Source organism: Salarias fasciatus, chromosome 16 (assembly GCF_902148845.1).
Source record: "Salarias fasciatus chromosome 16, fSalaFa1.1, whole genome shotgun sequence".
Classification (NCBI taxonomy): Eukaryota; Metazoa; Chordata; class Actinopteri; order Blenniiformes; family Blenniidae; genus Salarias; species Salarias fasciatus.
The window spans coordinates 13,326,814-13,352,909 of record NC_043760.1 but is presented as its reverse complement, the minus strand read 5'-3'; the positions used below and the strand labels follow the sequence as shown (position 1 = coordinate 13,352,909).

The 26,096-nt window shown below is 43.9% G+C and overlaps 1 protein-coding gene across 1 annotated transcript in view; it reads left to right on the top strand.

Moving 5' to 3' along the window:
- LOC115403401 (dynein heavy chain 7, axonemal-like) overlaps positions 1-26,087 on the top strand; it is a 73,514-nt gene extending 47,427 nt beyond the window's left edge. The window contains exons 43-63 of the mRNA XM_030112265.1: positions 1,094-1,274; positions 3,141-3,326; positions 4,098-4,261; positions 5,019-5,173; positions 7,741-7,931; positions 10,689-10,822; positions 10,905-11,240; positions 11,455-11,581; positions 11,852-12,046; positions 14,087-14,179; positions 14,271-14,447; positions 14,634-14,795; positions 15,122-15,322; positions 15,460-15,621; positions 16,310-16,495; positions 17,482-17,619; positions 19,367-19,597; positions 21,150-21,302; positions 22,972-23,149; positions 23,925-24,028; positions 25,864-26,087. Of these exons, the coding sequence (XP_029968125.1) occupies positions 1,094-1,274; positions 3,141-3,326; positions 4,098-4,261; positions 5,019-5,173; positions 7,741-7,931; positions 10,689-10,822; positions 10,905-11,240; positions 11,455-11,581; positions 11,852-12,046; positions 14,087-14,179; positions 14,271-14,447; positions 14,634-14,795; positions 15,122-15,322; positions 15,460-15,621; positions 16,310-16,495; positions 17,482-17,619; positions 19,367-19,597; positions 21,150-21,302; positions 22,972-23,149; positions 23,925-24,028; positions 25,864-26,070 (3,661 nt within the window). The 3' untranslated portion in view covers positions 26,071-26,087. The remainder of the gene's footprint in view (positions 1-1,093; positions 1,275-3,140; positions 3,327-4,097; positions 4,262-5,018; positions 5,174-7,740; positions 7,932-10,688; positions 10,823-10,904; positions 11,241-11,454; positions 11,582-11,851; positions 12,047-14,086; positions 14,180-14,270; positions 14,448-14,633; positions 14,796-15,121; positions 15,323-15,459; positions 15,622-16,309; positions 16,496-17,481; positions 17,620-19,366; positions 19,598-21,149; positions 21,303-22,971; positions 23,150-23,924; positions 24,029-25,863) is intronic.
- The last annotated feature ends 9 nt before the right edge of the window (positions 26,088-26,096 follow it).

Genomic DNA, 26,096 nt, shown 5'->3' with positions numbered 1-26,096 from the left:
CCCTTCCTTCTTTTTAAGAAATGACAGTAAATTTAACTGTCTTTTAGACATGTTTCATTAGCCCTTTGCTTACTCTATTCATGAATAATCTCAGATGCAACTATTTTCTGTCAGAGGCAGGGTTTGATTCAGTGCGTCAGCAGATCTGCAGCTGTTTTAAATGACTTTTGTTTTTTTTTTACTTTTAATTGTATTAAACAATGTGAAATTAGTAACATTTGTTCTGTGAAATAATATGTTAGAATATTTATTATTTTATGCAATTAACGTGATTTTTGTACACAGCTATGGATACTTGTCAAGCTGAAATCTCCCACAGGCTTCTCCCCACTTTTTTCTTAATTTTCTCTCCTTAGGAAAGCTGTGGATGCTTACCGCACTTCCTTTATTTACCTTGGTTTCAAAATTACACCCACAAGCGACGCAATGTGGCATTTTGTTCTGTTGTAGCTGACAACAGAAGTACTTCGTGAGTGGTTTGTGGCTCGGTGAACAGACAACTACGTGACGTCATCACTCCCAGAATGCATTGCGCGGCCAAAACACGGCCACAACCATGTAAACAATAATCTTGTACACGCGTGATATTTTAAAACTTACGCATTATGTTTCTACTTTTCTAGCAGCGTATTTTAAGTGTAGACATCAGTGAAAACATTTTTAGAGCTAGTAGTCGTTTTAATCAGGGTTCGCTTTAACACCCAGTTTTATAGTCAAAGTAGCTCCCAATAACACATCTAATTAGATCAGCTGAATGACAGTATTATATCATGTAAGTTTCAAAATCAGGGAATTACAATATTTATTCATTAAAAGGTGGACTGTAACACTCCAGGACCACAACAGCACACCTCTACTTCACATTCACACAAGAGAAAACAGAACTCAAGTGAAGGCAATCATCATTATTTCAGCCTTCCCCTTTATCGGTGATTATTTACTTTAAGTTTCAGATCATTATATGTGATAGAAAACTTTCCGTTTTGTCCTTCGGTTCACACATTCCCAGTTAATCCAATGTGACAGGAATCTGTGATGTTACATGACTTGAAACCAGAGAGCAATCAAATGAAATGCTTTCTGTGCCCTTCAGAGTGGCCAAGGTGGTGGCGCCGAAGAAAGAGAAGCTGGCACAGGCTGAGGGGGAGCTGAAGGTGGCCATGGAGAGCCTGCAGAAAAAACAAGCTGCCCTGAAGGAAGTCCAGGATAAACTTGTAAAGCTTCAGGATACTTTAGAGGCTAACAAAAACAAGAAAGCTGACCTTGAGAATCAGGTTTGCGTTTCTTTTTCTTTTCTTTTTTTTTTTAAATCTTGATGTTAGAGGGCTGGCTAAACGGTTTGGACCGCGAAATATTCTGTTTAAAAGTCACAAATATCTATTTGAAACTGCAGATTTTTGTTTTACATTAAATCAACATGTTATGAGTTTTATAGAATTTATTTCTTTTCGCCATCTTTCAGACAACGTGGAGCTTTGTTAACCAAACAGCCAACTCACTGATTGTCCTGTTTTGATGTGTGTTGCCTCCATACCTTGGCCTGTGTTACCGGCCTCCAGCCTAGGGGTGCCTGGGCCGGTAGCGTTGTTGCCTCACAATCATAGAAAACTGTGGAGCAGTAAGACGAGACACGATTGTGCGTGTGTGACCGCTGGAAGCGCCATCTTAATTCTGCAATTCTATCATAAAACACATTTCAAACAAGTTCAAATCAATCAAAGCACATCAAACACATTCAACATAACAAATACACTATTTACAATGAACAGACTAACTTCGAAACTCATCTTCTAATCAGAAATCAAACATTAATGAGAATATCTCAGCATTGCAACATCATGAGGCGGCTGCCCTCATGCACTACAGTATTACAAAAATAACACAACACTACTTTGCATACATACTTTCCAATTCAGATAAACCGTTAACAGTTGCTTATACATTTCCCAAAGTTCTTTTACAGTTATTATGTATGTAGTTTAGTTCACAGCAGTCATGAAACATTCACATATTCCCACACGTTGCCACATCGTGGTCACTTTAAAGTTAGGGTAGGCGATGTTGTCCAAAAGCACTTTTTGTCATACTGAGTGAAATGCTCCTTGCCCCCTGGGAGAAGTCAATACATTATGTGTACGGAAAAAGGTGCGGAAAAAAATCTGACAACTGTAGCGGCCAAAGGACAGTAAAAACTCCAACCAATCGGAAGGCGCGGACCGCTCTTAAAAAACCAATCAAATCCCTTCGCCGTTCTACCAGCCCCCTGCATGTACATTTCAATGGCGTGCACTGGCCCTGGTTCAGTGCGTTGCCAAGGCGCTCTCGGCGCTCGCGGCTCGCGTGAAAAATAGAACGAAGTGGAGCGGGCGCGCTGCGCTCCTATGCGTGTTGTGTGCGGGCAGTCAGAAAGGTTAATAACATTGGAGGCGATCACAAACTCCGTGCGTGTGGCGCTTCCTCGCGCGTGCGCGCAGTGCTTCCACGTCCAGTGCATTCGCTCCCAACGGGAGCTCCTCCAATGGGGTGGGAGCTGGGTAGAGCCTTGGGGAGATGCTACATTCTTGCTACATGCTAGTTTTCCAAGATCGCCGACCCTAGCTTTAATGGTGCATTAAAGGAATACTCCACCCAAAAAACGATTTGGCCTCATTTTCTACTCACCCTCATGCTGAGAAACACTCTGGAGCACTTTTTCGATGTCTCAAATGCAGTTGGAGGTCCTGGGGGATTTTCGTTTTCCACAAACAGGGACCGACAGAGCCCGACAGAAAAAACGGTCCATAAAGTCCACAAAATATGCCTATTTTCCTTCATACTGCTCGTCCGCTGTAATCCAAGTGTCCTGAGCACGTAACGTCTATAATTAATTCTAAACGAGGTCATTAAGTACAGTTTTAGAGGTAAACAGTGCTATATCGTACTTCCGCAGTGCTTGTCTGCGCACGCTCCCTGAACTATGGAAGCCGTGGCAGACCAAGCCAGACGCTTGCGCGTCTGTGCTTTAGCACAGTAGTCCCTGAAAGCGCGCTGACCCTGACCCTGACCTGACCCTGAAAGGGTCAGTCTTTCTATTTACTTTTTATTTAAGGCTTTTCCCCATCCTCTACACCTGCAACATTTCCGCTTGCTTTGTCCTCCAGGTGGATCTGTGCAGTAAGAAGCTGGAGCGAGCTGAGCAGCTGATTGGAGGTTTGGGTGGAGAGAAAACACGCTGGAGTGAAATGGCCTTGGATCTTGGAAAGCTCTACGATAACCTTACAGGAGACATCCTCATCTCGGCAGGAATAGTGGCCTACCTAGGAGCATTCACTTCCAGCTACAGACAGGTACACAGAGCTGAGGAAACACACACAAGATGAAAACTCCGATAAATCGTGTCAAGAGACTGTTGTGATATGTGGAGTTAACATTTTTTTCATTTGCTTTGAAGCAGGTTTGCGTATCAGTGGCATACAGTGATAACTTAACTCAGCCATTCCAAATTGACAGTCCTGATAAAAAAGTACTTTAATTATTAACAAGAAAGCCATCTAATGCAGCAATAACCTCAGCCAAACATGTCCATTACCTGCACAGTGTCCACAAAGACTTCAGTACTATTCTTCATTACAGATTTACAGATCTTTATCACTATTACAATTTCTGGTATGAATGGGCGTTATGAGCTAATTATACAGGATCAATATTATATTTAATTCAGAACTAGTCTGACATGTTCTTCCTGTGCATGTGTAGGTTATTTCAGTACTCCACTTTCTTCCCACTACGTGAAAACATGAGATTTATTATTGGCTATAAAGTTTCTCTGTGTTTTCCCGTTGATGAAGTGGTGACCTCTCCAAACTGCACCCTGAGTCAGCTGGCATGGGCTCTAGACCTTAGCGACCTGAAGTTCAATGGACATGCTGTTCTATTCCCGGTTTTTTACAAACCTAGAATACGTAATGCAAGCACTTTAAGGATATCATTTTCTTATTGTGAGGCATGGTTCTCATGGATATCACAATAAACACTGAAATTGGCACCACACACATGAATCTCTATCTTGTCACTAGTCTGGAGTTTCTTAATTTATCTCTTCATGTGTCTCTCTTCAGGATCAGACTAAGGAGTGGATGGATATTTGTAGGAGCAGAGAGATCCCATGCTCCTCGAACATGTCTCTCATGAGCTCACTGGGTGATCCAGTAAAGATTCGTGCATGGACGATTGCTGGCCTGCCATCAGACAGCTTCTCCATAGACAACGGCATCATAATCTCGTGAGTAGTGGATAGAGAAGAAAACTTCGCAGTGGAAGTGAAGACACTGTTTTACCAAAGCTGATGGACAAATTTTGCATATATAATAGACTGAAAATGCAGATCATAAGAAAAAATTGGAAATAGGATTTTATTGTAGATTTAAAGGAAACAAACCTGACCTTTCAGTAAACTTTCCTCTGAAGCAACATGTAAAGTTTTATATACATCCTTGAAAAATGGTTGATGTCTTGCAGTCCGAGTTGATGAATATCTTACTCACTGCAGGTCATTTTGTTAAAGCTCACACCGTTGGCACAGGGAATTGGTTACAGTGTCAAAATGCGGTCTAGTTGTATGTTGTTCAGAGACAGTATTTCATGACCACAGTAGTTTATTGAGGGATTAGGTTTTTATTGCTCATTAGCCATCCATTCATCCTAATGAACAACCAGGCAATCACATGAGTCGTCTGCTTCAACCTGAAGGTGCCTTGAAAAAGTAACATGACAAGACATCTGCTTGTTTGTGTAAATGAAGGAACAACATTGTTTTTTAATCACAATATTGTGGCCCCTGGTGGGCTATCCCACTGTGAGCTGTCCAACTGTGCTCAGAGTGAATGTTCACCCTTAAGCTGCTAACTCAATCTCATTTCTTGTCTCCCAATATCCCTCCTGCTGTTGCGGCATCTCATGCTTTACAGTTACAAGAACTTTTACTTTTTACACGGCGGCTTCATTTGCTCACACTCCACTCTGTGTGCTTACACTTGCAGCAATGCCAGACGGTGGCCTCTGATGATCGATCCCCAAGGTCAGGCCAACAAGTGGGTGAAAAACATGGAAAAGACTAACAGCCTACATATTATCAAACTGAGCGATGCTGACTTCGTACGCACTCTGGAGAACTGCATCCAGTTTGGCACACCAGGTCAGTCTGAGTGTCTCTTTTGTTTGATGCTGTTGCTGCTTTTGTCACTTGTGTGCCTCGCCCACGTCGCTGCAGTTCGTCTGTCGGCCTGCTGAGGTCTCCCTTCACCACAGAGACTTTATTGTTGCTGTACAAAGGCTGCTGCTCTCCTTTGTTCTGCTCTGCAGAGGAAGAACTCACATAAGCAGTATTTCTGAGTGAGCGGTCCCAGTTCGCTTTCATACAGGCCTGCTGCACCATTAGCATGTCAAACTGTTCTAAATTATACAAAACCTCTGGAGAAATCAGTTATCATTCCTGTACTTACATTTTATCTCTGCAATATTGGGAAGAATCGACATATGTAGGCAGATGTGACTGTTTTATTTGTTACATTTTTTTTCAGAATCTTTGTTCCTTCTGTTATTCACTCTGTTGCCTTGAAGTGCAGTAGCATTCATTCCCCAGTGTGACTGTGTGGATATGACCTTTCAGTCCACAAGCTGGTTTCAGAATACAACCCACCATCTTTTCACAACAGCACAAAACATAAAAAACAGATCTGGTAAAATACTTGTGCTTTTTGTTTTCTCGTAGGATTTTGAGGGGGCATCAGAGACAAAGATAAGAGAGGAGCTGGAGTTAGAGACAGAGAGCTATGCGGCCATTAAAAAGACATCTAAATAATGACCTGGCTCAGCCAGCCATTGGGTCTTTGCTTACTGGCAGACTGCAAGGCTAACAGTTCAGAGAGTAGCGTGTCCTTGCAGGGTGCAAAAGAATCCCCCAAGGGTACACTTTCACCCTTCATAGCCTGTTTACTTATTTCACAGTTTTACAGTTTCTTGTTTTGTACATTGTGGCTTATTACCCTGAAGATGTACTAGTGCCTTCTCTCTCTCTCTCTGCATAATTTAACTGTTTCTCTGCCAAACCTCTTTAGCAACATTTACATTTATTTAATAATGCAACGAACCATTGCAATCTGCGGACGTACTGATGCTTTGTTTGTAAGAAATTCAACATCCAAAGCATGTCGTCGCGGGTCGACCTGATTTGTGTCTTTTTCTTGTGAGTACATTGGGTTTTACTGCTAAAAGTTGAGCAAAAACTTAGTTTTGTAGCTGAAGGCATCATCTTAATTATAGATGAGCTAATGTTCTTAACATGAGAACAGCATTATCATACCTAATGTGAAGCCACATTAATAATGATGTCATGGGAGTGAGGCATTTGTAACCGGCAATGTCTTACGTGCTTCACTGATTTTCCAGTTGATATGGAACTTCAAATCCAACGACATCGCTGTATTGTACAAGTAATTTAAAGGGTCCTTTTGAAGGAAGACAGAGGGAACTTTTCAGTGGCAGGAAGATAGCATCGGAGCAATATAAATCAAGATCTATGTGTAAGAGATTAAAGCTAAAAACAATAGAATAAACTGAGGAAAGATAATACTTATGTTTAATACATTTTTCTATTTAGAAAAGACATTTTCCATAAGTACCATCAGAGGGAGCTCATGTACTACACACAGTTTGATAATCAAGAAGATAAAGAATGCCATGCCATGTGGGAGTGAAAGAAGGGTCCAGGTTTCAATGTCACTATTCCCAGTGCCGTCGACCCTAAAACGCTCCCCTGGCTGCACACACTGGCTGCTTAGAGAAAGGATCTATGCAGAGGATAAATCTCACCATACATTCATGTGACAACTGAATGATTGTTCTTCATCATGTGTCCTTGGAAAAGACACCAAACCTCAAATTTCTCCCAGTGAGCACCTTAGGTGGCAGCCGTGGATACGACTGATTGATTAACGCATGTTACTAATACTGAGGCCATGAAATGCACGATATAACAGATTTACCATTTACCATGTGAATAAACGGTGCCTTTATTTGCTAGCTAATGCTCAAGAAGGCAGTTTCAGAGAAACAAATCTATTCAAGCATGAAGATGGTCTTTTTATTTGACTCTGTGTGTGTGTGTGTGTGTGTGTGTGTGTGTGTGTGTGTGTGTGTGTGTGTGTGTGTGTGTGTGTGCGTTCTCGTATTTCTATCCTTGTCGGGGCCAAATGTCCCCACAAGGATAGCAAAACGTGGAACGACGTGCCTTGTGGGGACCTTTTTCCGGTCCTAAGTAGGAGAAACAGTGTTTTCTTGACCATGTTGTTGTTACTGAAAAAAGTAAAAGTGCAAAAACATTTCTTTAGGGTTAGGCTTTGTTGTGGTGTGGGTTAGGGTTAGGGTAAGGGTCAGGGTTAGGGGCTAGACATGAATGGGAGTCAATGGACGGTCCCCACAAGGATAGAAATACAAGACTGGGCGTGTGTGTGTGTGTGTGGACTGCAAAGACAACATGCAGTGTCAGTGGCTACAACACTTGTGTTGGTGAGCCCGTTTCAGGACTAATTGTTTGTTTTGTGAAAATGTGTGGCCCTTGGACTAAAATGGCTTTGACACCCATGGTTTTGAGCTATTTGAGATTATGGAATGGGATTTTGACATAGTTTTTTTTTAGTGTAGGTAAAATGACAGGTGTGTCTGTGTAGAAAAGTAAATCTGACTTTGAATCTTTCCTTGAAGTGCTTCTGGAGAACGTCGGTGAGGAGCTGGACCCCATCCTGGAGCCTCTGCTGCTCAGACAGACGTTCAAACAGGGCGGTGCCATGTGCATCCGGCTGGGAGACTCCACCATCGAATACGCTCCCGACTTTCGCTTCTACATCACTACCAAGCTGCGCAACCCCCACTACCTGCCTGAGACCTCTGTCAAGGTACTTTGGAGCGAAACCGCCTCAGGTGGTGTTTTAATTTTCAGGTTAGAGTGCATCGTGGAAACATTTTAATATCTCCTTGGAAAAGTAGATGGCAGTAAGCAAACACTACAGGATTATAACATTTGCTTCATAAAACAGTCTTTAAGGTCAAAAACATGATAAGTAAACCATGATAACTCATATTAACATACAGCTGTATGTGCTTTCAGCTCTTTCATAAGTATGTTGTGGTGTTCTACAAAAACAGCATCGGTGGAACGCATATCAACACCAGGGTCCCTGTGAATTACCTTTGCTGTATTCATTTGGCAGTGTTTAGACGTACAAATATACCTGTGTGTAAGGGATTACTGCAACAGCTCCTTTCCGCTCCGCTCACAAACATATCCAACCTGACAGGCTTGAGCCCACACACACGCACACACACACACACACACCTTCAAACACAAAAGCGCAGCCGAGCATTTCCTGACAGTAGCCACACACCAGTGCTGTTTGCAGCAGGTGTCACTGTTGTCATAATGAGCCTCGTGCAATCCTGCCTGCCTTCCCTACCAAGCCCTTCCAGACAGATGGAGCCGGCGCTCTTCAGTCCCACCGCAGCCGAGGGTATACACGCATCCTCCACAGCAGAGTTTCTGCCAAAACAGAAGGGACTCATAAAATGCAGGCACTCGCAGGCAGCAGCAGTGACATCTGCATTATTCTGCCTTTAAGATATCACTTTTATTGCATCCGATAGTAATAACCTTATTTCTTGTCTTTTCTCAGGTAGTCAAACATGCAGTCCGATTTCTAAATCATGAATGCCACATGAGCTCGGGGATCCTATATTTTCTTTTATTTGGTTTGCAACCTGTACATTACTGTGTGCCATGTTGTTAATACTGTCTATGTTTGGTAAATAATTGTTTGTCATCTTTACTGTATAACTACCTCAAGAAGCCAACATCCCCCCCTGCTCTTTCATATCACCTACTCAGTATAACAGAGTATCAAACACCACCATCTATCCCCACCAAAATAATAAAAAAAAGGAATTATTAAATAACAAAAAAGAAAATATTCCAAGAAAAACAGCATTAAAGGAAATTGCATTACAGAGGCAAGAGCTCGGAAAGCATTACCAAAGATCACATTTCAAGCATCTATTTGCAGGGGCTGGGCTCTTTATGGGCTGCTACTAGATTGATTCAACTCATTTTTCACAAGTGGTTCAGTCTTACTTTCTTTATGGGTTTTTTTTCTTCCACAAAGTCTTTTTTTTGCATGTAATTCACAATAGAGCTTCTATTATTCTCCATTAAACCTATTTGAAATGCAATAGTTCCAAATACAAGAGGGTGGGCAGTTCTTACGGAGCTTAAAGGACGAACAGACAAAAAGAAGCAAAGGAGGAGGATGTATGTGTGAAAAGGACAAACAGGAGATTTATATGGGCTCCGAGTCTTTACCACCAGCTGAGTGGGTCTCGCAGCATCAATAGAAATGGAATTAGGCCCCGGAGAAGTGCACCCGTTTATTAGGGCAGAGAGTAGATAGCAAGATAGGCTTTTAACCTCGGGGTAAGTGCAAAGCAGGATGACTGCAGCTGCGGTAAAAGACACTCCTTCACCCTGAGCAGCAACACCTTTTCACCGAGAAGGAAAAAAGTAAACGCATCCTACCTGTACTTTGCTAAGGCTGGAGTGGTGATTGGAATTGATTGGATAGAAGGTTTCGCAGGAAGAACTGCACAGAGCACAGCCCTCTGAATACTGTGCTTAAACAGTCGAGAGCGAGGGCGTTCCAGAGCAATTCCCCCACAACACAACAACGCGCACACAGACTGTAATTGTGCACGTTTATGTCCATAAATTGCATTTCTATGTGTATACTCCTGAAAAAGGTAGTCCATCTTGACATTCATGTTCCTTTTACATATTTTTCCTTTACCTCTGCTAGGAAGAAAATGTTTTGATTGCTGTTGGTTGTTCCCGAAACTCAAGAGGATCACTCATGAACTCGTGGACATAGTTTGATAAAAACGGGCAGGCTAGCAGATACTTCAACAAGGAAGTTGCAGTTTAACTGTCAGCGAGATTCGAATCATATTCATTTTCATAAATCCCTTCTGCTTGTTTGCTTGTTCACTTGCCCGTGTATAGCTGAACACTCTTCTTTATAGTAATATCTCCAGTTAGAATCTGGCCTTTAGGGTCTTTTTGCTTTTAGCGAAGCTTTATCATGAGGCTTCCTTCATCATACTCCGCTGTGGGGTTGAAGATCTGAAAGTGGTGTGAAATGTCTTTTTTATGCCATTTTAACAGCCTTTAGCTATCATTCAGTGCATATTATTCATTTAACTGAATATAGCTGTGTTGTGGTTTCAAATGCAACTTAGCTGGGTGCAGAGGGTCAGACCAAAGACTGTAATCATTTGAAGTCTTAGGTTTATTCTGTTTATGCTCTGTGGCATGTACTACTGGTGAAATGATTAATGATTACTTTAGGTGACCTTATGAAATGAGTGCAAAACAAATAGAAATTATTCTTTTGTGCTTTGAATGGATTAATTGAAATTAAGATATTTGACACTATAAATCATCTCAGTGTGAGTGAAATTTTTTTTTGATAAATTTTAAGTGCCCTAGTTATAAACAGATGGTCATCCTACCGTTGGATGGAAGACTGTGAAACAGACAAAGCCTTTGTCCATTGATTTTGTTTGAAACTTTAATCTATGCTTTCTATGTTGTGTTCTGGGTGGTGTAGGTGACCCTGCTTAACTTCATGATCACTCCAGAGGGCATCCAAGACCAGCTCTTAGGCATCGTTGTGGCCAGGGAGAGACCTGACCTGGAAGAGGAGAAGCAGGCTCTCATCTTGCAGGGAGCAGAGAACAAACGGTACGGCGGCTCAGCAGAATATCAATAAATCAAATAAAACATGTCCTGTAGCTGTGTTGAATTAGCCCTGCATTTTTACCAGGCAACTGAAGGAAATCGAGGACAAAATCTTGGAGGTGCTCTCCTCGTCTGAGGGCAACATCCTGGAGGACGAGACCGCTGTGAAGATCCTCTCCTGCTCCAAGGTGCTAGCCAATGAGATCACAGAGAAGCAGGCCGTGGCCGAGGTGACCGAGCAGAAGATTGATGAGACCCGCATGGGCTACACACCCATTGCGGTGCATTCAGCCATCTTGTTCTTCGCCATTGCCGACCTGGCGAACATCGAACCCATGTACCAGTACTCCCTCGCCTGGTTCATCAACCTCTTCATTAGCTCCATTGACAGCTCAGACAAGAGTGACGATTTGGAGCAGAGGTAAGAAGGCCTGACTAATGTACCTGCAAAATACTCTGCTCTGCTCTGTGTTACTCAAGCTCACCATTAACAGACTGCTGCCTGTTTTCTCTTCATTTAGAGAAAAAACTCACACATTTATGGCCTGTTGAAAAAGTGTGTGGAGGAGTTTGTTAAGCTCTGTTTGGTTTTAGATTTCCGCTCCACTAAACAAGGTTAAATGTATCTTCCTCAGACTGCAGATCCTGAGAGACCACTTTACCTACACGCTGTATGTCAATGTGTGCCGCTCTCTGTTTGAGAAGGATAAGCTGCTCTTTTCCTTCTGCCTCACTGTCAGCCTGCTCATACACAACAAGCTGGTAGGGGTACACACACTGCCACATGCATGTGCACATCGCTCACACAAACCAAAGATGCCTGAAATGCACATCTTATTGCTTTGTTAGTCAGAGATAAGCTCTGCAAACAAGCCAGTGAGTGTTGTTTTATTGTATCATCCTTTTCCGTGATTGCTTTAGATTATTAGTATCTTGTGTTGTCAACAGCTAATCCGCTTAATCAACAATGCTGGTCATTCCACCTCGATGTTAACGCTGTATTTTGGCGTGGGGTTGCCAATTCATGTTTAGGTGGATGAGGGGGAGTGGCGCTTCCTTCTAACAGGTGGCGTGGGCCTGGATAACCGTCACTCCAATCCCTGCAACTGGCTCCCTAAAAAGTCTTGGGACGAGATCTGCCGCTTGGATGAGTTGGAAAGTTTCACAGGCCTGCGCCGCGACATGACTCACCTCCGAAATGAGTGGAGGCAGGTCTACGACAGCCCGGTGAGTTTCATCAGGCTGACAGCTCGGGGTTCGAGGGGCCTGTGCTGTGGGTATTGTGTAGTTTTGCTTGTTTTGGAAAAAACAAACTAAGGAAAAAAAAAAATAGTTATATTCTCTGAAAAGTGATATGTTGAAACACCTGAAAGCACATGATGTAGACTGACACCCACGTCTGTGATATCAGCGGTTTGCTTCATTTAACAATCACCATCCTAAACTCTGACAAAAATCACGTAATATCTCAAAATAAGTATAAAGATGTATTTCAAAGTCTTTGGGGGAAGAGCTGTGCAACTTTGAACAATTGTTTGACACCTCATTGCTGTGCCTTAGCACTTTTTTTTTCTTTAAAGACTTAGATGTTAAATCATTGAAAATACAACAGACTTTTTGACGGGCATGGAGAAAACATCTCTGTGTCTAACAATACGTCTAAACTTGAAATGTAGGCTAATAAAGGTCACAGTAAAAGTGTGCTAATCAGCTCAAGATCACTGCAGATCTTGCATTTCTTCTGTGATAACACAGTTTGTTGACTTGTGTCTGGATGTGGGTTTCATCAATGTCACTTGCACATTTTAGTTAATTTTATACTCATCCTTCACTGTTCCCTGATCCAGTATTTCCAAATGTAAGTTTTAGCTTATTTTATGTCAAATAGTTGAGAATTGTATATTTCAATGTGGTGTAAACAAAGGAGATGCAGAGACAGAAGAAAAATCATTTGCATGTCAAGTCCAGCTGATGCTCATGGGCACTCTCTCCTTTTATGATTTTGTAAAGAATCTGAAATTGAAGTTTTATCTAATTAAATCCATTCAGTTCCTGTTGTGCTAGTCGCATTTATGCAATTTAGATGCAAGAACAGCTGTTTAATCAATGTGCGCGGCCCACATTCCCGTCTCCGCGCTGTCACACAAGTGCCTGAGCGCGCACGCGCCGCCTTTGATTTATAATCAACGGAATCAGCCACAACACTCCTAATTAAATCTCGTTTGTTCCAGTTGTAGAATTCGCATTTATTCAATCTGGATGCAAGAACAGCTGTTCGATCAAGCACACAGGCACTCAGACTCCCACACGCCAACACACACGCCTGCGCTCACACAGAGAATCCCCGGGAGACCCTAAATAGGTGTATCCGTCTCAGAGCACCTGCCAACACACATAGCCAGAAATCCCTCCACAAACAGCCCGGGGCCAATACTTCCAAAAGTTCCTGCTTCCATCGCTCACTTCCTGCGGTACACTGCTTCCAAAGATTAATCACACATTTTGCTCCGACCTAAGACTCAGACCTCCTCCCACCATCCTTTTTCCTCTTTCATTCAGTTTTCCTCCCTCATGTGGCACACAGCCTGTTTTCAAGATCGTACTTCCTATTTAGACGGCTCAATCTCGTATCTACAAGAAAGATTTTTTACTTATTTTTTTTTTGTAATGGAAAATTTTTATTCTGAGGTGTTTTGCTTTGAAATTTGTTTCATTCAACAGATAATGCTTAAAATGAAATGAATGAGTCATTACCTTTAGATCAGGGTTGTCAAAAAAATTCAGTTCCGGAGCCACATACATGCCCATTTCATCTTGAGTGGTAAATAAGTTCCATAATAATCTTTAAATTTAAACTTTAAAGTCATATTTGATACCCCTGCCTTAACAAAGACAAAAAGAACATGTCAACATTTAGAAATGTGAAGCTGAGAGTAATTTTCATTTAAGCTTGTCTTAAGATATGCTTTTTTTGTCTTTGTAGTGAAAAACATTTGGAAATACTGCATTTTGTGAATGCAAAAGTAGAATAACTTCTCAAGGTCTGTTGAAGAAACCAAAAAGCAACGTACACACACTACAGCACAATTACATCTTACTCGAACAGTGTAACTGTAGTAAACACAACTCATCAAGTTCAGCATGAAAACCAAGAGTCGAGTCTGAACTTTTGATTTGAGTCCTTCACCAGGGACCTTATAGACCGGATGAGCTAAAATCCTCTTTCCTCACTCGGACGAAGCTGAATGTTGCCTGATTTATTTGCAGAACCCACATCAGTCTGAGTTCCCTGGTGTGTGGCAGGAGAAACTGAGCCAGTTCCAGAAGATGCTGGTGATCCGCTGCCTCAGACCAGACAAGGTCAGTCCCCGTGGGAATTCACATCTCTTCATGAATACTTATACACACTGCTGAACACTCTCCAAAAATGTTGCCCCGCCTCCCCTGCCAGATTATTCCCATGGTGCAAGAGTTTGTTTCAGACAGTTTGGGTCAGCCTTTCATCGAGGCGCCGCCCTTCAACCTCAGCAAGGCGTTTGTTGACAGCCACTGCAGCGCCCCCCTCATCTTCATCCTCTCGCCCGGCTCTGACCCCATGGCAGCTTTGCTCAAGTTTGGAGATGAAAAGGTACACAGACATCTGGAAAATTTGGTGGATTGGAGTCCTGCTGTGTGGACAAAGTCGAAATGAGAGAAAAAAAATTGAATCCTCTAAAGTTTCTGACGCCTGAAGACGATGAAAAAAGTGAGCAAAATGTATTATTGTGTGTGTGTGTGTGTGTGTGTGTGTGTGTTGGCGTCTTTCATCCCTCAGGGCTTCACTGGTAACAAGCTGACATCCCTCTCTCTGGGTCAAGGCCAGGGTCCTATCGCAATGAGTATGATTGAGACAGGCATTAAAGAGGGCACCTGGGTGGTGTTGCAGAATTGTCACTTGGCCACTTCGTGGATGTCAACGCTGGAAAGGGTTTGTGAGGTCAGAACACACACACACAGACACACACACAAACAAAAACACACCAATATCTTTGGGCATTGGTTCCTATTGATAAAAAACATTTGTTATACCCTGACCTTAACCCTTATAGCTTAATGCCTAGCACTGACCCTAATGTTACCTAATTGTAACCTTTATAACCGTGTCCTAATTTCAAAATGTTTGTGAATTGGCCGTGCATTTATGACCTCACTAGTTAAGTTAAACTTCATGCGTCTGGTGTCCTCCCATTTTTCAGACCGTACAAACAGCATTCTTCACACAGATTCTTTCCATTTCTTCATCCTTGTTGTGGCTGTGAGCAGGGCCTGAACCCAGACACCACACACCCAGACTTCAGACTGTGGCTGACCAGCTACCCGTCCCCTACTTTCCCCGTGGCGGTGCTCCAGAACGGCGTGAAGATGACCAACGAGGCTCCCAAAGGCCTGCGCTCCAACATCGCGCGCTCCTTCCTGATGGACCCCATCTCCGACCCGGAGTTTTTTAACAGCAGCAGTAAGCCGGTCAGTGCGTGTGTATGCGCGTGCATACTGATCATTCCTGCACCCGCGGGAGCTTTGCGGTGTTTGTTTTCATAACGATACCACACCACCACTGTTCTCCTCTCACTCCTTTCATCTGCGCTCATTCCTTCTCCCAGGCTGTGTTCAAGAAACTCCTGTACGGCCTGTGTTTCTTCCACGCCCTGACCCAGGAGAGGCGAAAGTTTGGACCTTTAGGCTGGAACATTCCATATGAGTTCAACGAGACTGACCTCCGCATCTCCGTTCAGCAGCTCCACATGTTCCTCGAGCAATACCAGGTCCTTCATTCTTCTGATGAGTGAATCTGGATCACATTTTTTTGATGCAAGATCTTACTGAGAGGAATTCTGGAAAGAAACACTATCAAATGTTGAACACATTTGAACTTGGGGCTCCAGGCTAACATGCTAACTCAGCCCTATTCTGTCTGCTGTTCACGAACTTGCTTTATCTAGTAAAACTCTTACATGAGTATTCACATCCACAATTCACTTCCATGTATCGAAGCATCTAAGCCCGTAATAGAAATTCTGCCTGTTAAGAGAGGCTTCTGCTTGGCTCAGGCTTCTCTTTCATATGCCATATTCAAAACCCACTTGACATTTTTCCATAAACAGATAGCACTCGAGCCCGCCACCATTCCCAGTTTCTTGGCCCCAGCCGAGAGAAAGTGGCAGAAATAAACCACTGAGATCTTTTTTGAACGCAGTGACATTTTCAGCTTGTAACCAAGTGTTGCTGAGTGAATGTGGATGTGAAATCCTCCTCCAGCAAATGCCACAGTGGTCACAAGCTCACTCTGCTACATTCCAAACTTTTAACTCAATCACAGCAAGAGTTCCTGTTTTGAACAAAGTTTTTCTCCGCAGAAAAAATATTTTTTTTTGAATATGAATTAATATTACCCATTCTTATTGACTGTAATGAAGTTGTCCTATAGAAGTCATGTTTTCTTGTTTCTTGCAGGAAGTGCCATTTGATGCCCTGCGCTACATGACAGGGGAGTGTAACTACGGCGGCCGAGTGACTGACGACTGGGACAGACGAACTCTGCGCACCATCCTGTCCATCTTTTACACCTCCAAGATCATCGAGGACCCCGACTATAAGTTTGACCCCAGTGGACTCTACTACGCACCAGCTGAGGGCGACGTAAGAAAGACTTAGGCCCCGTTTACATGACAACGTTTGAAAACAATGTCCGTTTACATGGAAATGACAGAAACATTAATGTCACTGCAAACTTGAATGCATTAATTTGGCTGCATTAGGCACAGTTCATTTAGATTCACGACATAGATTTTAAAAAACAATGCTGCATTGTGTACAATCACTACAAAGGAAGACTTGAAACTGTACGACACTCAGGAGATGCTTTTATTTCTACATGTTCATATATAATCTTCTTAATATAAATGTTATTTTTGCAATTGCTGCAATTTGAAAACCTGAAATTTGACTGAAGTCTGGACACACCCAGTCATTCACGGAGGTTCTCTGAACAAGCATTCTTAGTTTAAGATTCCTCAGTTAGTTATGGGCCAAGCCTTTAACAAGGGTGTCACATTTTCTTGCTAAGTTTTAAAAAAGAATGAAATACAAAAAATGGTTTGTAAGAGCTGTGCAATATCTGTTATCCACATATCAAACAGCAGTTTTAGACGGAGGAGAAACGATTCCATGACCATCAGTCCATCATCCACACAGAGCCGCTGGCAGCAAAAGTCAACGGAAGTTAAACTCAACGATCTAAACAAAGCACATAACAGGACTGGTAGTTTGTCAGCGCTGTTCTCGAGCTACCTTTAAAAAGTCATTAGGCGGCAAAATGTGTGTAACAAGGCACAGCAGGCACCCACCGTCAGTGAGGGTTGATGCATTTGTTAACACGAGCGCAATCTATGGCGCACACCACCCCGTTTGGCATTTTGTTCTCTGGCACGGCAGCCCCCCCTCCAACCACATCTTTTATTCATGAAGTCACATTTACATAGTCATTAAAATAAATGTCAGCAATCTAAGGAGCCGACTTGTTTTTCAATGAGTGTTATTACACAAGATGCTTCCCGATGCCGCTTTAAAAATAGTTCTCCCACTTCAACCTGTTCCTCTCCCTCTGTCCTGCATGCCTGTCGCAGTACAACAGCTACATCGAATACACCAAGTTGCTGCCGCTCAACCAGTCGCCGGAGGTTTTCGGCATGAACGCCAACGCAGACATCACCAAGGATCAGGCCGAGACGCAGCTGTTGTTCGACAGCATCCTGCTCACACAGGTAACAAACGCTTTAAAGGTACGGTATGTGACATCTGATCATTCAAGACTCAAATATAACATTGATGTCCGTGTGTTCGTCTGTAGTTTTGCCAATCCAGCGAGTTCAGGTTCAACAAGAGACACAGTTAATTACTCGATGTACGAGGGAACAAAAAAAAACAAAAACAGAAAAGTTCAGTCTGCTGCAGAGCGAAGGGTCTCTGGATCGCACCCTCTCTGGGTCAAATCATGTGTCTGAGTGCTCGCCTCTCTGTTGGTAGAGTTTCAGGCTGCAGAAACACGTATCCATCCAGCTAACGCACAACACATAAATACACTCAAAATAAATAGACCGGATCAAATGCATGGAGAGAAAAAAAAAACAAAACACATTCACCCTGACAATAAAGTAATTTTTCCCAGAGCCACGGAGACGCACGAGCGTTATCCCATCCAGCTCTCAATATTTTATCGCTCTTCATTAAAATAGATGATGCAACAATAATTAAAAAGGAAAGTTTGAATGAATATTTCAGTTGTTTGCAGAGAGACTGCTCAAAGATTGAAAAAAAAAGCCTCTCTTATTAGGTTGTCTTCCTCTGGCGCAGCAGAGACACCCTGAGAGTCACAGTGGCTTTCAGCTGTGTGATCCCGCATCATTATATCTCAGCTCTGAGGAGTTTGGCTAGTTCCGCTTATTGAGGATCATATTCCACCGCTTCCCAGCTCCAAATCAAATCTGAGGCATTTCACAACAAGACTCACTTGATGATTCTCCCGCTGCAAAAAAGGGGAGCGCGGTGTTTATTCATCCGTGTTTGCATTTATGTATTTTCAGAGGCAGTAGAGCGACGTTTCTTCCCTCATCAAATACGTTTTGTTGTGTTTAAAGATCAAATCGACTGGATTCCTTTGGAAACTTAGTTGGATAATAAACAAGTGCACGGCGGCTCTGAGCATACCTGCTACAGACCAAATGCTTTGTCACTCACGATGGTATTAGCGCTCCATGGAGTCTGGCATTTTATTCATTTCACTTCCATTCAAGAAGATTTATAATGGCTTCAGTCATGTGTGGACTTCATTAGCATCTAACACACTCTCATCTGTCTCAATGACCAATAAACAGGGAGACACTTTAAATGGAACCAAGCAGCTATTCATCATTCTCCTACTGTAACGGCGCCGCCATTAGCCCGTGATTATCCATTACCGCTCGCTAGCTAGCGAGCATCATATAGGTAAATGGTGCAAGTTGGTGTGTGAGGAAAAGCAAAGGATTGGCAGATTAGAGTGAATTATGATCAGCATGAACGATCATTAGAGTGGCTGATAAGAGCATCTCAAATTACCGAGCGGGAGAAGCGAGGGGAAATGACGTGAAGCCTTTCATCTCACGGCTTGTGATGAAATCTTCAGATTGTACTTGCCAGTATTCCTCTGTGGCCAGAGATACGAGGAGCTATAGGCGATCAAGAGAGATGCCTGCAAATTAAGAAAGGAAAGGTGCAATTATGCAGTGTCCTTTGGACAAAGATGACACAAAGTAAGCGACGAGGAGGCAGATTTTGAAAGCCTCTTAACATCAGGATCTTTTCAGGATCGAAAATAGCAGCAAGCGTGAGAGAGTCCTTAAAAGGGAATGTATAATTTGACAAGTCAAAGATAGCAAATGATAATTTTCCGATGAAGTGTCAATCTGACGCGAGCCACACATCCTGCCTCGCCTTCTCATCGGTCCTCTGCCGCTCCGTGTCTCTGATCAGTCCCGCTCTTCAGGCGGAGATGCCAAATCCTCAGACGACATGGTCTTTGATGTGGCAGCTGACATCCTGAGCAAGCTGCCTGGAGACTTCGACTTGGAGGCGGCGATGAGGCGCTTCCCCACCAGCTACAATGAGAGCATGAACACGGTGCTGGTGCAGGAGATGGGCCGCTTCAACAACCTGCTGAGCACCATCCGAGACTCCTGCACCAACATTCAGAAGGCCATAAAGGTACGCACCGACAGAGCAGCGACAGGCAGGAAGGAGACGTATTAACTTAAAACTCAGCCTCAGTTCTCCTCACAGGGATCCACATAGTTTGAGTTTCTGTGGCTGAATTCGCTGTAATCACACCAAATGTGTTTGTTTCAGATAAACGCCAAGGCTAAATAATGAATTGCCATTGATTTTACATTTCTGTGATACTGATGCAGGAGCACAACCCCGCTAATACATCCTCACAAATCAGAGAGTGCCGGCGCTCAGCGCAGTGCACCACATGCAGACATTTTCAAAACGTTAGCAGTCTGAGAACACACATGAACATTTTCACATACCGAGGTGAAGGCGCTCAATGTCTCTTTGGAGAAATTCAGTGTTCAGTGTCTTAGGATCCATTTACACCACAATGCTCTACCTTAGGAGCCATTTTTCAAAAAGTTGCATTCTCATTGGCGCTTTTTAGTAAAAATTTGCATGTAAACAGGAATTTGTGTGTAAAACCTTCACATTCAGCCGTTCATAAACAATGCCACATGCCATTGGGGAAGGTATGCAATGTCTGTTTGGAGCAATTTAGTGTTAAGTATCTTAATCAGGGCCACTTCAACATGTGGACATCTGGCGAGACGCAGCATCACGGCTGAATGACATGACGTCTGTATACATTTCAAAATAAATACCTTAACTTATAAAGATTGCTAAAACTTAACAAACACACTTAACATACACTCAAAAACAGGAGTACACAATCCTCTTCGTGGACCATGTGAGCTTCATGAGCTCTGTTGAAAAGTCATTCATACAGAAGACACAGAACTTTGACTTTTCCTCAATAAGTGAAGAAGTCGATTTTTTCACAAAGTCTTTCATTGGAAGTTCTGCTGTTTGCTGGTTGAGAAACGTTTGAATCAAAGCCACACTGAGAACAGATCAGCTCTCGTTTGACTGGTCCCGCCCACTGGAGTTTAGGTTTATGGCCCCTGAACTGAAGCGACTGTGACACCTCTGGTGTGGAGAAAAAAAAGGCTTTCACCTGCGATTCAGAGCCTGTTTATGTTGCTCACATCGCACGCATCTGTTGCTTTGTTGCGCACAGGAGGCATGGATCTATGAAGAAATGAAGAAGAGGAGTATTTGTCAGCTGCAGCCTCTTTTCCGCAACAATCAGGCCTTTTCAAGATGTAGAAAATATCAGACTCAATAGCAGTTTGACCGTCAGGCTATTAATACTGCAGTCATTTACTTCACTGAGCTGCTTCATAGAATAAATAAATAAAATAAGCTAACAGAAAGCTGGACACATTCAAGGCTGGAAGGAATCATGCAACATTCAAACACCTTATTGAACTGGCTTTGAGTGAATCCGACAGAGCATGAAAGAGTCAGGAGGGAGAATGAGTACATCCTCCTTCACTCCGGTATCAAAGACCCCCCACAGAGCAATAAGACTTTCCATTATTTGGTTTTCTGTCACATTATTTCTTTAGAGAGTTTAGCGTCAGAACATGACTGGAGCAACGAGTGTGTGTTTGAAGCTGTGCCGCGGCTCCCTGTGCTGCAGGGCCTGGTGGTGATGTCTGCAGAGCTGGAGGAGGTGGTCAGCAGCATCCTGACGGGCCGCATCCCGGCCCTGTGGATGAAGAAGTCCTACCCCAGCCTCAAACCGCTGGGGAGCTACGTCAACGACTTCCTGGAGAGGCTCGGCTTCCTGCAGGTGCCGTCTTTTCTTCAATCCAAACATCACAGGAACGCTGAGTAGCAGGCGGTTTATGCTCCGTGTGATCAGAGCGCACCCGACCTCTGACTAGCCGGCAGGTCCGCTCTGATCCGGTTACTTCACAGATTAACTCACACACAGTCACCTGCGCCGTCATTTTCATTCAACCTGCAGCCGCAGACGAAAATCCACACTAAGTGAACTGGCATCACTTTGTCACGGCACAAAAAATGTTTTAATATTATAACATGTTTTTCACTGTGCGACCCTCTCAGTAATATTTCAGTTAAAACAACAGACAGATTTTTACTTTGTCTTTGTAAGCCTTAAAGAGGAGACAGAGAAAGAAACCAGAAATAGAAAAGTTTTTGTTTTTGTTATTTGCAAAATAATCCCTCATATGTAATCTCTACTTTAGCTGAGACTAGTGTAAAAATTACACGGAAATATAAAAGTCTGCTGGAAGAGTAAAAAGCTGCTGTGCCTGTTTTTTTACTTTCCCAGATGTAATCAATATCTTTCCCGTCGCTGCTTAGTTCAGTGTTTTTCCTCTGATCTGAGTTAAAGTTAAACACATGTAGCGGTGTGGGAGCGGCCTTAAGCTGTGTCACGCGTCAGTTCCCAGGATGCTTTGCTTGGGAGGTCAGCTCCACTCAGCTCTGTACAGGAAGTCCTGGCAGCCACATGACCGGCCCACATGTGAGTCTGCAGAGTGAACTGCTCCGTCCCAGAGTTCAGCAGACGCCGTCCCTGCTTTACATCAGGACGCAGTGGGGTGAAAAAGAATGCTGTGTGTGTGTGTGTGTGTGTGAGTGCATATGTGTGTGTGTTACGTCCACCCATGAGTTCCCACAGGAGTCACAAGTTTCCTAGAAAGAGCACCCCTTTTTTTTTTCCTGGAATGTTTCTATAGTGTAGAAACATCATAGTGTGTCTTGTTGAAAGAGGATTTAAGAAAATGTTTCCCCTCTGTGAGCCGCGCAGAGGTGAAATGTTTATCATCACAATATTAAAGAGTACTTTATCAGGAATGTTTTTTTTGCTTGCTGGGAGCATTTTTTTGTTTGAGTCACAGGTGCTTCGCTTCAGCGTTGATTCACCCCGCTGTGAAATACAGTTTCTTTACCGCACTCTTTACGACACCACATTTCCTGACTTACATCAAATTTAAAAAAAAAAAAAAATCCATCTTACATTTGTACAATAATCACAGGTTTAACTCGTAATTGTCGCTGCGCGGCCGCTCTCTCTCCTCTGACCTGAAACGAGCCTCCAGCTCGCCGGCTTCCTTCCTCGCACTGCAGAAGAGATGAACTCTCCGTCAGCGTGCTCGAATATAAACGCCTGTTGTCTGCTGCTGACTGCACAGCTGTGTCCCGCCTCCAAAAAGAAAAAAACAAAAAAATAAACCCAAATGAAAGCTGCCAAGATGGTCATTTTCTCTCCTGGATGCTTGGTAATGAGCTGCGATCAGCGCGTCAGTCAATCCATGGCACAGACTGAAAACTCCCCAGGAATCAGGAGGGATCGCTCTCTGACATCCTAATTCAGTGTTTAAGTGAGAAATGATTAATAACAGAGTTTACAGGGTTATTTTTATCTTTTTTTTTTTGCCAGCTGTACTGAAGTCGTGCGCTTGTCTTTCATTTTTCCTCTCGTCACTCAGGACTGGTACGACCAAGGCACGCCGGCGGTCTTCTGGATCTCGGGCTTCTTCTTCACGCAGGCCTTCCTCACCGGCATCCAGCAGAACTACGCTCGGAAACACAACGTCCCCATCGACCTGCTCGGCTTCGACTTCGAGGTGCTGGACGACCGGCAGTTCACCCGGCCGCCGAAGGACGGTACGACCGGGGAGAAGGAGGAGCCAGTGGCGTGGAGCAGAGGCGGCCGCTCTGGCCTGCTTCAGCCCCTCGCTGAGCCCGCAGCTCGGCCTCAATCAGCCCCCAGCTGGGCCCCCGTCACACCAACACCACCGCCAGGCCCGCAGTGTGTTTGTGCGTCCGTGTACGATGTGGGCGGGGCGCCAGCGGTCCGGTTATGGACCCGCTTTTTCCTCAGACGATCATCACAAGGAGCTCACATGAAATGAATGCGAGAGTAGAGGTCACCTCAGCTCCATTCATGAAACGATCTGGTCAGAATAATTCATATCTCCAAGGTCAGGACAGCTTCATGAAATTAGACTCCAAGAACCAGAAGTATGAAACCTGTTTCATAGTGTTCATACGGATGTGAAAATGCAGATACTGACATTAATCTGCCATCTGAATGACTCCACTTACTTTTACATTGTAATCAGTTAAGCTCGTGTTGAGCTAATTTCACAATGATTTAAAAAAAAAAAAGTTTGATTTTACGTTAATAACATCCTCTCAGTTCTTGAGACAAGTTCTTCTCTTGAACACCAAAGATCAGGCAAAGAGTTAAAGTGCAGGAAAACAGAATCACTTTAATCAAGTTTATCACATTTTTTATCATTAGAAGTTCCTAAAAAAAAAAAGAAAAAAGCTGAGACTTCAGGTGTGTACTGCATGATGAGCAGATGTTACATCTGTGTGTGTGTGTGTGTGTGTGTGTGTGTGTGTGTGTGTGTGTGTGTGTGTGTGTGTGAGACAGGTGTGTACATCAGAGGACTGTTCCTTGACGGGGCCCGCTGGGACAGAAAGGCCAAACTACTGGCTGAATCCCATCCCAAAGTGCTGCACGACCCCATGCCTGTGGTGAGGACACACACACACACACACACACACACACACACACCACACACACTCAGATAAAGACATACACACACACGTTCCTGCCCATACTGAACAGCTGTTTCTATCGACTGCCCTCGGCGGGTCAATGAAGAAGTTGCTACTCTGAGCAGATGACTGGGAGAGTTTGGAGAGGAGCTGTGCTCTCACTCAGTCTGTGGACCTCACACACTCGCACACACTCACACAATCAGTCAGTCAGTGGACCTATCCTCCCTCGCTCGCTCACACTCGGCTGCTCATTCCTTTTCTCAGAAGATGCATTTGAAGCTCAGTCAGTTTGCGTCGTGCAGAGAAAGAGGAGCGTGAGGGTTTATTTCACATTGATCACTTTCAGCCCCTCAGTGTGGGCAACTATTAAGCCTGAGTGTGAGCTTCGGAATCCAAAGTGTAAAGCAAGGAGGCAACCGCAAGAAGAAAGGAAGAAGAAGAAGAAAAAAACCCCGACTCCTTTGTTGCGTAAGCGATTCTTACATAAAGTTTGAGGGAAAGAGGTTTATTGATTCTGCTGCTGCGGCTCCCTCCGGGCCTCAGAAAATATCTTATCTGTGCTCACAGCACATTGCGACCGAGTGTGTAAAGCCCCGACAAGGTTTTTCTTTCTCCAGCGCAGCGAGGAGCCGATCAGCAGCTTCACTCTGGAGGACGTTCGGCTCCTCGTTGTCCGGACTGTTTTACATTCCGCCCGCAGGACGCCCGTCTCCTTCACTTCCCACCCTTTTTATTAATTAACCGAGCTTGATATGGAGCATAAAAACAGACTGACGGGAGTGATGGAAACAAGCGCCACTGGCGAAGACCGACGACCGATGGAGCCTTTTTCCCTCCTCGGCTCGCTCCGCGCCACAATACATCCAAGTGACCATGAATAATGCAAAAGACTGACTATTTTTTAATATTCAGACGTATTCCAGGGCATCTTATTAACAGAATCAGTTTCTGAGAAGAGTGGAACTTAATTAAAATGTGTTTATTATTTGCGGTGGGTAAAAAAAAAAAAAATCACCATGGAGCCGCCCGAGCTTTGAAATGCTAATGTTTCAGCGAGGCCCCTGTTGTGGCGCCATACGACTCCTCTTCAGCTGCAGAGCTACAAACTGTTTCTGATTTTACTGGGAGGAGGAGGAGGGGGTTAAAATGTTTTTGGAGTGACCCAGTTTACTTATTTTTGCATAACCAAGACCATTTAATTGCCCGGGGGGTCCTGTCCTTGTTGATGCTTTTGTTTTATAAGTTTAGGCCCCAAAAGTTCCAATTTGTAAGTTAATGCTTGGGTGAGAAGAGATGGAGGGCACGCTGCTGAAGTGGAGAACGCGTCAGGAAGCAGGACTGGCCTGCTGGACCTGCAGAAACAACTGAAGATAGACCAAAGAGACATTAAGAAGATATCAAGTTTCATCTCAAACACACCACAACAAAAATTCACATTTTGAGATTAAGGTATTATATGATTATGGTACTATTTTACCAGTCTGGCAGTGTGTGTGCACTACAGGCACAGTTCTAGACTTCTGGCATGTTTTAGAATGTTTTCTCAAGCTAAATGAACTTTTAAATTAAAATATCACGACGCAGTCGACCTTACTGTTTCCAGATATGTGAGAAGCAGCACGAGGTCAAACTGTGGGAACTATTTCTGACCTTTGGACGGCGTGCTGCCCTCATCAGGAGTGTTGAGCTGTAGTGGAATTATGCCAGATGCCAAATATCCAGCGTCAAAAATAACCTTGGAGTGGCGCCGCCCGCCGCCCCCCGTGGCCCCTCAGTAACCTCTCCCGCTCTCCGTTCTTCTCCCGAAGATGTGGCTGAAGCCCATGAAGCGGGAGGAGGTTCCACCCAGGATGTGCTACGTGGCGCCGGTCTACAAGACGAGCGAGCGCCGCGGGACGCTGTCCACCACGGGCCACTCCACCAACTACGTCGTCGCCATGACGCTGAACTCCGACGTCCCCCCGGAGCACTGGATCAGGCGGGGCGTCGCTCTGCTCTGCCAGCTCAGCTCATGAGGTTCATAACGAAGCCAATAAAAGAA